Source organism: Ptiloglossa arizonensis, chromosome 13, assembly GCF_051014685.1.
Source record: "Ptiloglossa arizonensis isolate GNS036 chromosome 13, iyPtiAriz1_principal, whole genome shotgun sequence".
Classification (NCBI taxonomy): domain Eukaryota; kingdom Metazoa; phylum Arthropoda; class Insecta; order Hymenoptera; family Colletidae; genus Ptiloglossa; species Ptiloglossa arizonensis.
Window position 1 is genome coordinate 6,922,589 of NC_135060.1, and position 16,593 is coordinate 6,939,181.

Here is a 16,593-nt window from a genome sequence, read left to right on the forward strand (position 1 = left end):
CCGAACCGCGGAACGAGAAGGTGGGCGAAACAGAGAAGAAACAAAGAAGAAACGAGCCGACTGCGTGGGCGACAGAGAGAAAGGATCGGCGCGAAGAAGACTCCGTGGGCCGAAACGAGAGAGGGAACCCGCGGAAAAAAAAAGGAGAGCCAGGGACCGGAACGCGAACCGTGCGGGTGGGACGGAGAGGAGGAGAAACGTTGAAGGTGGAAAAGAGGCCGAGGCAGAGACCTACATATTCCGTGGGGCCAATGAGACGGCGCAATGTGGCGGCACGATACTCTCGTCCTTTTCTAACGCGTTCGCCTGATCTCGGAACGGAGTACAGCGCAGCCAGCCGCCAGCGGGAAGGAGGGGACGGGGGGAGAGGGGGAACGGACGGACGAAGGTAGCTCGGCGGAGTAGAGCGCGACACGACTCAGTTGCTCACGAGCATCCGCCAGTGTACTTACGAATCATGGCTGTCCGTTCCAAGAATACCGCGGGTGTCGTGCTCGCGTCGTGCCGTACGTTGCTTCTCGTGTTCACCGTCGTACTCGTTCTCGCGAACGCCGATCAAAAGCAATCGGGACTGAAAGTCGAGAAGCTCTACGTCCCGGAGGTTTGCGAAGCCAAATCGAAGATCGGCGAACAGCTGACGATGCACTACACCGGCAGGCTGGAGGACGGCGTCAAGTTCGACTCAAGGTCAGTGACATTTCGCGAACCATACTTCGCGACCAGGGTAACCGACACGCGTTCGCGCGCGTGTACACACGGTCCCCCATTCATTTCCCGTGTTCACCGATATCCACTCGCTCCGTTTACGAGGACACGTGTCACGTATTGCGTGTGCGTGTTCCTCGTGTTTCCTTTCCGTTGTTTCTCTTCAAGAATTCTTCTTCGCAAGGTTCGAAGAGGTCGTTCAGTCGGTGTACGAGCACGCGTTACTTCGGTGGTTATCGTTTCGCGAGATACGATTGTCGCGTAGTTCGAAGAAATCGATGCGTACTGGATATCGAGAGTTCGTGCTCGCGTAGGACGGGATGATGTCAACGGACGACTCGCGTTTGTACCGATTAGGAACGCTCGTTACGATTCATTGTACCGTTTCGTGACAATTGTCGTTTTCCCCGTTCTCTCGTTCACGATTCGTTGCGCAAGAATCTTAATAGAGGAAATTCGAACGAGATCTACCAGATGTACTCGATCGTGTAACGCAGTCGCGTTCGAAGTCAAGACCACGGTGACGAAGTCTCGTACCGGTGATACCGAGGGAAAATAATTAACTCGTACGATGAAATCGAGATCAGGGTTTGTACACCGTCGAACCGAGAAAGGATATCACGGAAGACCGAACGATACGTAGTCCAGGCGTCTCGAATAGCTCCGAGTAACGGCGCTCGTAAATCGTGCGCGTTTCACAATGCAGCCTTTGAGTTTCTGTGCTACGAACGGTCCCTCGAAACGATCAATGACCTCTGTCGAAACGCGATTGTACATCTGAGCTGGCCCGTATATTTGCGCAAAGGAAACGTCGAACGAGACTAATTAGACGTCGTTGAATTACGAACGAATCGGGCTCCGTTTAGACGATCGGTGTTCACCCGTATGGTTGCAATAACGGTGACGAGCGACGACGTAGCGCGACGTGGAATCTGTACGATCATCGGGCGGCAAGATTTAACTCCGGCGATTCATTCGAACGCGAAACGTGCTCTCGTACGATTGGAGCGCGTGATCTGCCAACGCGGACACTTTGCAAGAGGAACACGTAAACAGATGACTCGACAAGTGGTCCGTTAATGCGTTCATCGAGTCCGTGTTTTTCTTTTTTTTTTTTTTTGTAACTCCCGTGCGCGGTGGAATTTTCAAATGGGTTCAAAATAAACTTTTATTAAATCCAATACACTTGAATTTGCGACAGCGGTATTGAAACGCCTATATTGAAATTTTGAACAGTGCTCGAACGAGAGCACTCGCGACTCGAGTTTTTTTTAACCAGTTTTAACACACGTACACTTTCGAATAAATTTTTTGCGAGAGGTTTGTTAAATATCTACCTAAAAAAAAAAAAATATCACCGGAAAGTCTATATTTTTTTGCAGCACGAAAGAATGTTTATTACCGTCAGAATTATTCGAGGGCAACAAGAGGGCAATTACTCTTTGTTAGCAGCGCAGAAAAATAACTGAACACGTATCGGGCGAAACATCGGGAACAAATACCAACGATTGAATAACGACGGTATAATTATGTATAAATTTTTCAACGAGTTTCCAGCGGACGACAAAGTTTTACAAAAAGTTCGCAAATTTTCGAACAGTCTTTAAAATCTTTGAATACGAGCGTCGAGAAATTGTATTTCGAGTTCTCTGTGGAACCCGGCGAACAGAGCGATTACTTCCATTTACGGGAACGTTTGAAATATCTTTGAAAGAAAAATGAGAGAGCACGGTTAAAAAATTTGTACCCAGGTTCGAGCGTTTGTGGTATAGTCGGGCGTAATAATTGATTCCTGTTGCACGTTGGCCGGCCTACGCGTTGCGAATTTGCGGCGCGCAACGGAGCATCGTTCGAAACGGAAGCCTTGAATCGATATCGATAACGTGGAAAATAATCTCGACAACGAAACGACTCGCTCGGGCGTTTCCGGCTGTTCGAACGCGTCAGAAATCGGATTTGACAGCCGGTTTACTTACCTTCTCCTCCGTCCGTTCGGCGTTGAAGTTGTTCGTAAAATTAATTGCTTCTCCGTCCAGAGGTGACAAACTCGCCTCGGAGGTCGTTGATCGATGACGATTCAGCCATTCCTGACGTCTGCAGGGAACCGTTGCGTTCGCGAGTACACGTTACCCGCGAACCGGAATTTCGCGACGGGTCGTGAACGGAATTTTTTGCTCGAGACTCGTTCCAGATCGCCCGAAAATATTCTCTCGATCGGTAGACAACCGTTGCGATAATCGTTGTTGGATACATTTTCGGGTAAACAGGACTTTATCCCGTGTGCGAGCAGTCTTCTTTCTTACCAGATTACGAAGTAACCAGATTAAACGTAAGTGCCTTTCCAACCACGGTTGGAGCCAACGTTATCTCTCGTGCGTTTATGTCTGCGAAGTATCGTGCCGTTGATAAGTAACGTTGACCCAACCAGTCTCGTGTAGAAGGAACACGCTTCGGACGAATGAATTATATCGACCAACCTCTGCGATTTTTAAACGAAACAAAGTCCAGACTTCTACTCGTTGATTAATTACGCACAGGCAGTCATCGACACACGATCGATTCAACGCAAAATATTATTGACCGTTTGCCTGTGATCTACCGGTGTTGCTCAGCTTTGATAAAAGAATTATTTACTTTTTTGTATGTTGTACTTGTTGCGTTTTGTCTACGCAATGTCTAAAAGAAAATGATGAAAAGAGATTGGGAAAATAGCAGCAAGAGAATGGTTGAATATGTATTCGTGAGAAATGTAGGGTGTAAGAAGGGTATGAAAATAATTGAAAGAAAACGATAATATAAACGAATAACGAATATTCGAAATACGTGCAAATTGGCTTCCGACTGGTCGGTCGGAAGCGGAGGAAGTCGTAAGTCGACGGTTGTACGTGTTGGAATTGTTCCTTTTTACGAATTAAGTAACTTTTACGCATCGGTTAGCGTTTTTTGTTTTTGCGATTCAAATTCCATATTTCCAGCGAGACTTGTCGGCTACGAGCTCTTTGAGGTCGCAATATCTCGCGAAATTGTATCGCATTTGGATAATTGTCCTCGTGCGCTTGCGATCTCGTGTTTTCGTAATCATTCCTCTAAATCATCGCTCGTTAAAACTTCCGCGGAACGTTTCGCCTTTTGCGAACCACGCGTTTCAACGTTTCTCACGCTCTCTCTTTCCTTCACCGTTCTGTTTCAACGTGTCTTCTTCTGTCTATCGGCGTTTCGAACGCGTCCCCCTCGTATGTCGCTTTGACGTTTATATTAATAAAAGGATAAAAAATTGTACGCGCCGAGCGGACGAATTTCCCTTTGTTACGTGTACGGAGTTTTAACGTTTACGCGCGTATCGTTTTCCACAAGTTACGAGACTTACTTCGTTCCATGTTGTAACGTCGAACGCGACGAGGAATGAAAATTTATTCGTCGACGCTGGGAACGAATTTAACGTTTGTCCGGTGGGACGATATTTAACGATCGTTCGGTGAAAAGAAAAATCAATGTTCGTTGAAAAAAAAAGAAAAAAAAAGAAAAATTTCAATCTTCTTTCGGTAAGGAAAATCGATCGATGGAACCTTTGGTGAGAATTCGATCGCTATAGATCGACGTCGCGATAACGATACTCGACGCGGTGCCGCGTCTAAATTGTTTCGTGGGCCGTTACCGATACCGTTAATCGTGGGGCCAACAGACGCACTGCGCCGGGAAAAAGTTAACGCCACGTTTGGAGGTCACGAGAGATACGGTGAGTCGATACGGTACGAGTGGAATGTAGCCTCTCGTTCACAGAAGGCACGGAGAAATTTGGTGTTTTTCGGGGAGAATTTCGTTCGAGCGAACGATTCGTATCGTCGAAACGGTTCAAGATACGAAAAAAAAGAAAAAAAAATGGTACAAGATAAAATTAATCGGTTTGAAATATTTCTGTTCCATGTGTTGCACCGTTACGCATCTGTGCATAAAATTATATAATTTCAAAATGTAATCGCGACCTTTCTTTAAGCGGAACTGTGCTATACATTTCTTTCGAGCTAGTCGATGCTTCTCGTCAGTATGTGAAAACGGTAAGATGCGAAAATGTGAATAATTCACGAGACGCGGTAACACCACGATTATTCAAAATAGTCGGGGTTAATACACGTATTCGAATAATCATTACGGACAATCGGACAGCTACCTTTTTAAATCAAGAACGAATCATTCGTTACGCGACGCTCTGTTAACGAAACGCAATTTTTTAGCAAATTTTCTTCGTCCCGTGTTTTATTTTTCCAATCTTTCCGCCGTGTTCGCACAGCGTTCTTAACGCGGTTATTTCAGCGGAGCTGCTTCCTTTTTGTGTTGCATACATAATCCAGATCGTGTATTTCTCGAACCACTTATTTCTAAAGTAGCTAAAGCTTCGATACGATGGAGAATATTATTTTCAAGTAGATTTTTTTCCTTCCTTACCCATTTTTTCATTCACGTAGCAGTTTCCTTTTATCTTGTCGATAATTCATCGTCGATTATCGCGTTGCTCGCAAGTCATTCCCTTGGATCTTCTTAGTTAGAATTCATTTAAACGACAATGAAATCTCTAAAATGTTTAAGATAAATCGCGATTAATATTTAACGGCTCGTTCTCCTCGCGAAGCTGTAATTTCATTTATAACGCGTTGTTTCGTCGTTACGATGATGGTATTTTATTTATCACAGTTTCGTCAAAGAAAACGTGAAATTGCATTCCGCGAGCGTTTAGTTGCATTTAAGCGCATCATTATCGGCGCGATGAATTGGAGCTTCGCGAACTATTTCGATCGTTCGATACGAAAAAAAACTGGGCTTCCATCGTGAGTATTTAGTAATTCTGATTCAAGGATTTGATTATGCGCTCAAAAGTGGGAATCAATTTGCGGACGATTGGTGGTTCGGGGAACGAAGTTTGTTCGGGAATTTAGGTGATCAATTCCGACAACCGATGGTCCTCGTAATTAGGAATCTCAAAAATTGATAACGCTGGCGATCGGGAAATTGAACCGCTGATAGTTTAATCGATCCGTGTAATCGAGAACGAAGACACTTGGTGATACGAACGGGAGTAAAAAATAACTTTGATCTCCGGTGTTCGACGTTCCGTGTTGTTTGTCATAATTTCACTTCGCCAACGAAGAGAAGAATATATGCGCGTACTTTGATCTTGGCTCTTTAAATTCTCTTCGGTTCGATCACTTTGAAACGACGCTCGAAATTTATTTAACCGTTTACGTAGAAAACACTCGTACAGAATTTTTTCATAATTTTGCTTTTCTCATTCCTTTCTAATATATATACATAATACTTTTGTCGGGGAAATCGAGAAGAAAATTACGTTCGGTCGTCGAACTTAAAATGTATTCGACGAGAAGCGACGGCCATTGCGATCGAATAATTCTTTGACTCGATTCTTGCACCACTTCGCGTTCTTCGTCGACAAATTGCTTTCAAAATATCTCGTTACAAACGCATTTTGCCTCGCGTTGCACGTTAAGCGGCCACGGAAAGCTCTGTGTATACCAGAGCTTCCACGTCGGTGACGCGGGAATAAAAAAGCGAATTTTTCGGCGTAACTTTTGATGTTTGCGCTCGATCGGAGCGGCGGAATCGATCCATCGACGCGAGCGTTTTCCACCTGGATATTATACACGTAATTTCGATCGCGAGATTCGCGCAGGAAAGTACATACCTATTTTTGCGACGAAAAAATTCGCCCGATATACGAACCGGGTTCGTTCGCCTTTTGTTCCTCGCTTAATTCATGCTCGCCGCGGATTGTTGCGCAAACAATGTTGCTAACTGCTATACAAAAATTGCTTCCGCGTTTTGTAACCTTTTCAATCTACGACATTGACGATAGCATTGTGCTCGTTTTCATGCGTAAACAGCAATTCAAGCTGCAACCAGGGGGCGAAAAAAAAAAAAAAAACGTTCTGTCCCTGTTACGTACGAGTGGGAAAAAAAACAATTACGCGAGAGAAACGTTCAAACCGTAAATGCACGGCAACGAATCAAATATTCTTGAAATTTCAGGCCGCGGAGGCCATTTTCAAAGCGGACCGAACATTCTGGAAACTTGAATTTCGTTTGTCTTCGTAAAACACCAACTTCCACCTAGGCTTTTGTTTTCGCGACAGGTGTGTCCGAACTAAAAGTCTCGTAAGTTACGTCCTGCCTTGTTAATTCTCTGCTTACACGAGGCGAATAAATTTCTCCTTTGGGAGTAGCGTTCGCGGAGCGAAACTTGCACCTTTATTACCGGCGTTGGCACGATATTTCGTCAAAAAAAAGAAAGAAAAACAAGAAGAAAAAAAAATAGGAAAAAAAAACTGTCGACGTCCGACGGGGAATTCTTCCAATCTTTAACGAACGTATACAAGGCGAATCTCGAAACTGGGTCGGGCTATCCGACTTCTTTCCGAGCGAAGACGGAAGAAATTGGTACGGGGAAATGTTGCACGGTTTAGCGAGATCTATCTCCCTCGTACATCTTCGAGGAATTGCACCGATGCGTCCGTAAAACGCAATTGCACTTTTTTTTTCGAGCACGACCGTATGTGTTCTTCGATGCGTGCATCGAGAAACCGGATAGATCCGTCGGCGTTGCATTTTATTAACCCTTTGGACCAGAGAGGAGATCCTCGCTCGTCACCTAATTCACTGTACTATTTTCGATCCGAAAAAACATCGAATTTGGACTTCAAATTGGAATTGAAATGTTACGTTCTCGCAGACTGTACACGCACTTCTGTACACGCACAGAAGTATATAAAAATGTTCCATTCCGGATGAATTTTACAACTCAGATTTTTCTCCAGACGTCGGTTTCCAATAACGAAGAAGCCTCGAGTGCAAAGGTTTAAACGCTTTCTCGTTGCGTTTCTGTATTGTTTTCGCGACGGTGCTCTCCGTTAAGCAATTCGGACAATTACTCGTCGCTTTCTTTTTTCGTACAATTAAAAGTAATTGTACGATCTAATCACCCGATCGAATTCGCGCGCAAAGAATCGGGCGCAGTTACTCTCGGCGAGAACCAATTACACGCCACGAGATTAATATCTGTCCTTTCGCTTTGAAACACGCGAAGAAAGCGAGTCCGCGAAGCGTTCGCGCGATTATCAAAAGCGTCGCGGGCCTTTCTTCCCGGATATTTCGTCGCTCGTCGATGGCCACGTTCGGCTCGTTTCTGTCGCGACAAATCCGCTCCAAGATTCCAGCCATTCCCCCAATAAGCTTCACGGTCGAGCACTTGTTTATTGTCGCGCGCTGTTGAGCGTGATGTCAGGGCGACGACTTTCGAGCGCACCGACGCCGAGCGTGTCGCACTTTTTCCGCTCTAACGTAAGTTATCGCTGCGGAGCTACGTGGAAACTCGAGGACGCTCCGAAACGAGACCGGTACTCGAAACACGATTATTTGATTTCGGAGCAAAGAATACGGTAATAACATATTTCGACGATCGGTTGAATATGAATTTTATCAAATATTTTATTCGATGCATCGTCAAAATTCGAAACGTCGAGAAGATCGCAACATCGACGAGTTCACTGCACGCTCTGCAACGTCTGTCTATGATTTTTCCATTTTATTATTCCCGTCGAATCTTAACAAAGTCGCTCCAATCGAGTAAGTGAAACCGTGGACCGGAAACACGGCTGGTAGGTTCGTTTATTACGACCGGTGGCTGGGAGTGGCTTCGAAGGTGGCTGAAAATTACCTCCGCGAATCCGTTGGTACAGCGTGGGTGCAAGATGTACAGCAACCTGGTTTTGAAACGCAATTAGGTCGACAAAGACGTTCTCGTCCGGCGCCTGGATGCAAAATTGCGAATACCAAAAGTTAAGGGTGTCGGTAAGATTTCAGACATCGAAACGACGGAACGCCGCGAGTTCGTCGTCTTCCGAAATTTAGCGAAGAAGACGACGCTTCGTTCTCCAGGGTTTCGATTCTCGCTCCTTTGTCCTTTCAGCGGGCTGCTAACGTCTGGTTCAAAGATCCAAACATTGACTTTGTTTGTAGAGTCGTGAAACTGCGACTATCTAAAGTCGAAAGCGAAGATTTGAAAAATTGCAAGCTCACGAACCGCGTTCCGCGAGTTCGTTCGAAGTTTGGAGAACGTGGCGCGTTTTTCTTCGTTAGCGTGCGTTTTCAAAGGTTTCGATTTTCGCTCCTTTGTCCTTTCAGCGGGCTGCTAACGTCGGTTTCAAAGATCCAAACATTGACTTCGTTTGTAGAGCTGTGAAACTGCGAATATCTAAAGTCGAAAGCGAAGATTTGAAAAATTGCAAGCTCCCGAAACGCGTTCCGCGAGTTCGTTCGAAGTTTGGAGAACGTGGCGCGTTTTTCTTCGTTAGCGTACGTTTTCAAAGGTTTCGGGTTTCGCTCGTTTCGACCTTTCAGCGGGTAGCTGGTCCAAGATCGGGACGTTGACTTCGTTTGCCGCGATTCTGCCAGTTTCCTCGGTCGGAGGATAAACTCTCGCCGGCTGTGGAAACGAAAAAGTGGAAATCTCTGAAGTTAAGAGCGAACGTTTCGAAAACTGCGCGCGTTCGATACCCGAGCGCGTTTCGCGAGTTTGTCGAAGTTGGAAAAGAGAAACGCGTTTCTCTTCGTTGGTACGCGTTTTCGAAGATCGTTGATTTCGTTCTTTTAAATTTCCTTTCGAAGATCGTTGATTTCGTTCTTTTAAATTTCCTTTCGACGAGCGTCCCGCGTCACGTTCAATCACGAAAACATCGATCTCGACGCGATTCTGTCATCGGGCTCGGTGTTCTCGGCCATTGTGGACACAGAAAATTGCAAATTTCTTAAATACAAACGCGAAGATTTCAGAATCACCGCGCAAAGGATGAAAAAGGGGTTTGCGGGTTCTTTTTATCGTGGAGAAGGTTTCGACGAGAGTAACGAGGTTCACCGCTGATCGGGATTTATAATAGCATTACTGTAATGAATTTACGGGCGAACGTCGCTTAGGGGCATTCTTTGTAGCGATGATTTAGACGCGCAAACGTCTAAGAGACCCCACCGGAGAAAATTATGCAAAGCTTCTTGATCTAGGTATTTTTTCAAACTACGAAAAAAGATTCGGCACGTTCTTCACACGTAGTGGACAGAACAGTTATTTTCTACCGAAAAAATTGACGAGGATGCGAGTTTAGAGGCGAAAATGGTCCTCCTAGAGGAAGCAAGGGATCGATTCGGTGATAAAATACAAAAATCATACCGAAAGTTTAACTTTTGCGGATCCGTTTATTTTACAAATAGAAGCACACGATTGAATAAAAAAAAAACTACAAGCAACCTACGAAGGTTAAGATTCTGACGCTCTGTACGGTCTTCGAAGTATTTTTCAGATTCTGTCGCGAAAATAATTCCACCTCGGGGAGTTACGGTCGATCGCGAGTTCGAACTGTGCCGTTTGAAGAACGGTGCATCCGATACACGGTTATCGCGAATTGCTCGAGAATTCGGGGAACGTAACGGATGAGAAACGCGAACGGAAGGTCGATCGGTGCTTGGTCGTGTTCTGCGAGTAACGTGTGTCAATCTGACGACGTTTCGCGCGAACTTACCCGCTTTCGAGGACGAGTGTCTCGTGTACGCGTTTCGACGCGTGTTCTTCGTGAAATGGAACGAACTCACGGGGATCGAGAAACGAACGATCGAGAAACTGACGCAGACGTAACTTCGATCGAGCGGATCTTTAACCTGACGACGATTTATCGCGGATGAGACGAACGAAAAGGAAGGAAGAATCGCGCCAATAAGGCAACCACGAAATACGAAATACATAGACTCGATCTCCGGATTTTTAACATTCTCGACGACCTACTACGACTTTCCAGGTTTTCTCGATAGTCGCGATTGCTGAACCGTGAGACGCGCGACGATTCAAATGGAATATTTTCAAATCAAGAATCGAAAGTATTTCGCAAATTTCCCCGTCCGAAATCTCGATGACACTTTACAGATGCTTGGTCAAGAATAAGAAGAGCAAAACGTCTGAAATGTTACCTTCCGATGCTGTTCAAAAAATGATTAGACGAGCGAGAGGATCACGATTTCAAAGTTTTTAACGCGGTCGATGCTAAGGAATGTATATAGCTAGGTATTGGTGATTCGTTGGGGTAAATTTCTATAATTAATATAATCGAGAGCACCTCGAATATCCGTGTACCTGCGTCTCCGAAGTATACTCGCGTTGAGCGATTCGATAAAAATACGAAGCTTCTCGGGAGGAGCTCGTTAACGTTACTCGGTTTCGAAGATCCGATTTTCGAGCCGTATACCGATAAACTGTCACGAAAGATGGTACGAGGAGCTAGTCCGCTGCGATCGCGCAAGATGCGTAATTATGCTCGGGCTTATTTGATCGCGTTCGCCGCGCATTTACGGGATCCCCTGTACGCGCGATCTCGAAAAGCAGCGCGCACGTAACGTCGCTGGATTTTATCGCGCGAGCGCGTACCTCGGCTCGATTCTCCAACGCGGAAGAAAACGAGACACGTAGAATGTAACGAGATCGGATGCTCCAGGAACGAGCGGGTTCGCTCGGATACACATCAAGATTGTCGCGTGCACCGGTCGCCTTATCTTCTGCGTTTTATTCGTCGCGTATGGATTAAATCTCGGCCTGGATCGCATTGTGCGACGCGGACGCGGACCGCGCGAAGACGACCGGTTCGATTCGTGTTTTACTCTCGGTTTTAAGTCACTCGCGCGTACCGGGAGCAAGAAACACCGCATTCTCGTGTTTTTTACCGGGAAAAAACATCACCGAGACAACGCGACTCGTCGCGGTGCGATTTGCTCGAGTCTCGAGACAATTTTTACGTTTCTCTTCGTCGACCGTTTCCACCCGAACGGCTCGATCCATTGCGAAGCCAACTCGATCGAAACCCGCGATCCGATTTTATTCTCGTAGTCGAGTACGTACATAAAATTCGGGACACTTTACGAGTTACCGTAACTATTTTTGGTTATTTCGCTCGGATAGGAGAGCTCGACGAGACTCGTTCGATACTTTCGCTCGGCTTGAGATTATCCGCGTTCGCGACGAAATTGCGCGGATAGCGAAAGTTTCGATAAGGTGGACGAGGTTTTAAAATACACAGGAAGAGAAATTCACGTTCCACGAGTACGTAACCGTTGATGTCTGTTCGACGACCGGTGCAACGGGGGTCATGGAAACGATGATTTATTCGACGACGAATCGTACTTTCGAAGAGTCACGCCGCGCGCGAGATTGTACAACCTTCCGCGTGGCAATTACCGCTCGATCGATCGCACCGACAATGTACGTAGCAATTATTGAACAAGAAATTGCGTTCGCGATCCGTGTAAAAAGGAACGACCGAACCAACACACTTTGATCGGTCGAGAACGCATCCAACGGAATTATCTTGGATTTGTAATTTAGAAACGCGTTGGTTGAAACGTCTTGGTAATGTGACCACGTTCCTGATCTGCCGAGCGGTCGAACTCGTCGATAAAAGTCTGCCAGGTAGCGATCCTTTCGAGCGGATCGAGATTGCGTAATCGCGTGTCATTTATAAGGAACGTTTAATTTTACATTTCACAAGACACGTCCCGGTTTTAATAATATCCCTGACGTAGCGAGCTGTGCATGGACGGACAAGCAGTCGAAATTATTATCGATCCTATTCCGAGAAGAGTGTATTTAATAATTGATAATTGAATCACGATAGAAACACTTAAGTAGATCGTGTCGTACCGTTGGTACGTGCCGGCCGAACTAACTAATCCGATAAAAATAATTACTTACTGCCGAGAGACAGATCGCAGCTACGACAAAGGGAGAAAAAGAAAGATCACTCGCCACGGTATATAGAATCAGCCGCGATTCAAGGAGTATTCCATCCACGGTCCCTGCTACTTCAACCACAATCTTATACGGGGTTTTTTTGCGGCAGAAGGACGATAACCCACGGCAAACCGGAGAAAGTCGTATTCTCTAGGAGGACACGGGGAAAGGTTACCATTGGAAATGTTTGCTCGCGGGAGAATATTTAACCAGAAGGGATTGGTAAATTTCAATCCCATCCGATTATTGCACACGTATCGACGTTTGCGCGTTATCGACGCGGAACGAACTTCGGATCAGTCGAAGGTTTCTCTCCGTATCGATCGCGTACAAGTCTTCGGAGTCGATTGTTTCGTCGCGAGGATACCCCGAGACTCGGCTCAACCTTTTCGCTCCGTATGTATACGCTCTCGAAGAATGACCGTTTAGCCAATGAGCGATCGAATTCGATACGAGAACGCATCGACCGGATGTCGTCGAGCCGTTGGACATCCAGGCGTTCTTGGAATAGTCGGATCACGGATGTTCGACGTTTGATCGTCAACGACAAGGTGCTCGTTGTTTCGTAATCAGCGTCGATTTCGCGATAGAACGCGAACGATCGAATCGGTCGTTCGTCGACGATCGTTTGGTTATCGAGGAACGTGTAACGAGGTACACGGGGACACGACGATAGAAAATTAACGAAGCGCGCTTCGAATAATTGCCGAACGGTGCCCCTCCCCCGTAAAAGGGAAGCAAACGTTAGAACCGAGCGTTTACGGAATCTCGAGGAGTTTGCGCTACGAAACGACCGCGCGAGGGAATATTGACTCCTGGTAATTCGATCGTCCCGTTCGCTCGGTCGTTGTTCAATTATTATCAACGCAAAGATACCAAGGTCTTGGACGATCTCGAGCGTAACCGTTCGATTCTTCGTTAGGAGAAGTCGACGCGAGCTTCGCGCTCACCTCGTTTTCGTATTTGTCTCGTACGCGCAACGCGTGAACGACGTTTAACGCGCAGCGGGAAAATACGAACGTCGAGTCTTACGAAAGTTTTCTTTATCGCTCGCACCGTGATTCTTACGGAGTTTCGTTTACTCGATACATAATTACACGCGCGATAACCCGCGACAACGTTCACGAAGATAACGCACGGGGCATCGTACGAGAAAACTTCCTTTGATACTTCGCACGGGGTTTCGTCCGCGCGAAGACGCGAGAGGAACGTTTTACCCCGAGAGTACGATCTTGGATGAGAACTGGGTGGTTCCATTGTTCGCGCGTACCGTGTAAGAAAAAGTTGACGGTCACGAGGCAGGGGGACGCGCACTCGACGAAATGGATCAACGCGCGAGAATAATGGCCCGGGGGTGTTGTTTCCCTCCGTGTCCGCGTTTAACGATACTTTTGCGGTGTAATTGATCATCCTCTCGCGACCGTCGCGATACAAGTGTCCCCTTAAATATTGCACGATGTATCCGCCGGTGGACGTACCGTAATGACGAAAGTTTCGCGATCGATGGGCCAACTTTCCGCTAGAAAAAATGATCGTGTTCTTCCCCGGTGGTTCCAGCCTGGAACTTGGAATATCCATTAGCGATGTCGCGAAAACATCGTGGTCGATTCAAATCGTCGAGAAACCTAATTCAACCGTTCGACGACAGGCGTATCGTCGCGCGTAAGCTTTCTCCGCTTTGCTTTCTTATCATTTTCGTTTCACGATCGTCGTCGAACGAGCGATCTCGACGCTGTTCGAGTCGCGGGTTACTACCGATAACCATAATCGAGGAACTGGTATCCATCCCTGACCGTTTATTACGACCGATCATTGCTCGTAACTGCAGGTGTTGCAGCGCGAGCACGGCCACGCGGAAACCACGAAATCCTACGTAGTTTGGAAATTATGGGACAAACGGTCGTAATGTGGGATCCAGCGGTCGCGCGTCTCGTTTGTCTCGTGTTTCACACGATCGGGGTATTCCTCGCTTAATCGGCGCTGTTTGATTCTTCGTTTCGAGATAACTCGACGATAGAAAACGCAATTTACGGGTTAGGTACGCTGCAACTTATCTACCATCGCCGATAAAAGAACTCTGAGCATTTATCGAGGTTTTTTTGCGCGAAACAATGTCATCGAAGCACTCGACTTGAATATTGTACGTTCTTAAGTTCTTTGCTCCTATTTCCTCGGACTTTATTTTTCTTTCATTCGAACGGTACGAAAGGTACGAAAGGTAATCGATGTACTACAAATTTTCGCTTCAATTTACCGTGCACCGGTCGTTTTTAAGATTCTGAGCCAAGATCCGTTCGGTATCTATCGCCTAAAAGTCGAACGAACCCAATTTGCGAAATGTCGTCCGATAGAAAAATGAAAGAATTTTCTCAATTTATCGGACAGTTTCTCGATTCACTTTATCTGCGATTCTACTGTAGATTCACGCATCCAGAGACCGGGGAAGAAGAAATTGTATCGGTTTTAAAACTACGTTAGTAACGGCGAGTCGGTACCGAAACTTTCGTTTACAACCGCGTTGATCGAAGACGATCGTGAAAGTATCTACTTTCTAGTATCAATCGCTATCCGGAGAACTCTAAATAACCAGTCCTTTCGTCTTCGTCGAGTCGTCGAGCACGGATACGGAGGACCCTTGTCTCTATAATCGAGGATGTTTACTCTCGGGTAATTTTTTCCCCACTGGAGTTTAAATTACATAAGAGAAACTTTAATCCCACCGAGCAGGAAATAGAAATCGCGTCGTTAATTTTCCACGGATGAAACGCGTACATAGGACTCTTCCAAGAAAAGTTGCGTCGTTCGCCGATTCCGCAGATTTTCCACGGTCCTCGAATTCGCGCAATTTCGAGTGCTTCGGGAGCCGTTCGTGGAACGTTCCTCGTTTCCGTTTCGTTCGATATCGCGATCCGTATATATATAAAGAGAGAGAGAAAAAAAAAGTACCAATTAGCGTTTATTCGCGACTTTCCGCTCCGAGGTCGAAAGCGGAGTTGCGCCGCGAGTAACGCGATCGCGCGTATCCAGCTTCGATGCGAAACGTTACGCGAACAATCAACGAACGCGAGCGATGTACTCGTTGAACGCGCTCCATTGTGCGTCCAATCTAAATTTATCCCCGATGTTGTATTATAAACAACTCGTACACGTCGTAGTGGAAGTGGACGGGACGCAAGGGGGTGCGAACTTTCATCGAAACGGGTTTAGTTGAATTATGAATCCCATTTTCACGCGCGAAGCGGCCGTTTCCATTTCGCGGGCGCCGCTAATAATTACGAGCGGCACGGAGGGCTGTCTTCCCGTGGAAAGTTGAAGTTTCGCGAAGTACGCGGCGCAGTGTTGGCGAAAATACACGAGATATGTAACAGAGGTGCTGCCGGCTGAATTAATGCGGAATACGTCTGTTCTACGCGCGGTGCTGTCTCTCAAGTGCACGCTCGACGAATACAACGGAAAGTACCTACGCGTGTAGGTATCTACGGACCGAGAGAGACGTGCACGGTGAATTCGCTCGATGTTTAGATATCGTCGAGGCGAAAATAAACGGGAAGCTGGAACATCGGTTATCGACAAACGGATACCGTGCGGCGTTCGACCCTTCCAGCGAGGTTGCGTTGCGGGAAACGCGCCACGGAACGAGAAATCAAGACAAGCGCGAGTAAATTTCGAGAAACGTTACATTTTCCACCCTTTTGCAATACGGAAGCGAGTATAGTCGTTTCTCAGGAGACATCTTGTACCTGTGTTCGAAAGAGAACGGTCGAACGAAACGGTACCGATCTTTGAATTTTTCTAACTCGGTGAAAAATAATCGTACAATTATTTTTACTAGGTCGTTTTAAAGGGCGAATTCTCTACTTTCGCGAGTCCGAGTTGAATTTTCTTGAAAATTCTCGAGCACCAGGAAGCGTTTGAAGAAGCGAGGGATGGTTTTCTTGATAAGAATTGGAAAATTTTAAACCGTGGTTTAAATGGTGGTAAAATTTTTCACGCATTTTAGAGTACTTTGAATTCGAAGAGCAAAGTCTTACCTTTACAATGACTCCTTAAATGTTGGT

At 46.2% G+C, this 16,593-nt stretch overlaps 1 protein-coding gene across 2 annotated transcripts in view; it reads left to right on the top strand.

The window, feature by feature from the left end:
- Positions 1-407: 407 nt before the first annotated feature.
- Positions 408-16,593, top strand: part of Fkbp14 (peptidyl-prolyl cis-trans isomerase Fkb14) — a 124,737-nt gene continuing 108,551 nt past the window's right edge. The window contains exon 1 of one of the 2 annotated variants that reach the window (XM_076325260.1): positions 408-687. In XM_076325260.1, the coding sequence (XP_076181375.1) occupies positions 458-687 (230 nt within the window). In that variant the 5' untranslated portion in view covers positions 408-457. The remainder of the gene's footprint in view (positions 688-16,593) is intronic. The other variant, XM_076325262.1, reaches the window with a different exon arrangement.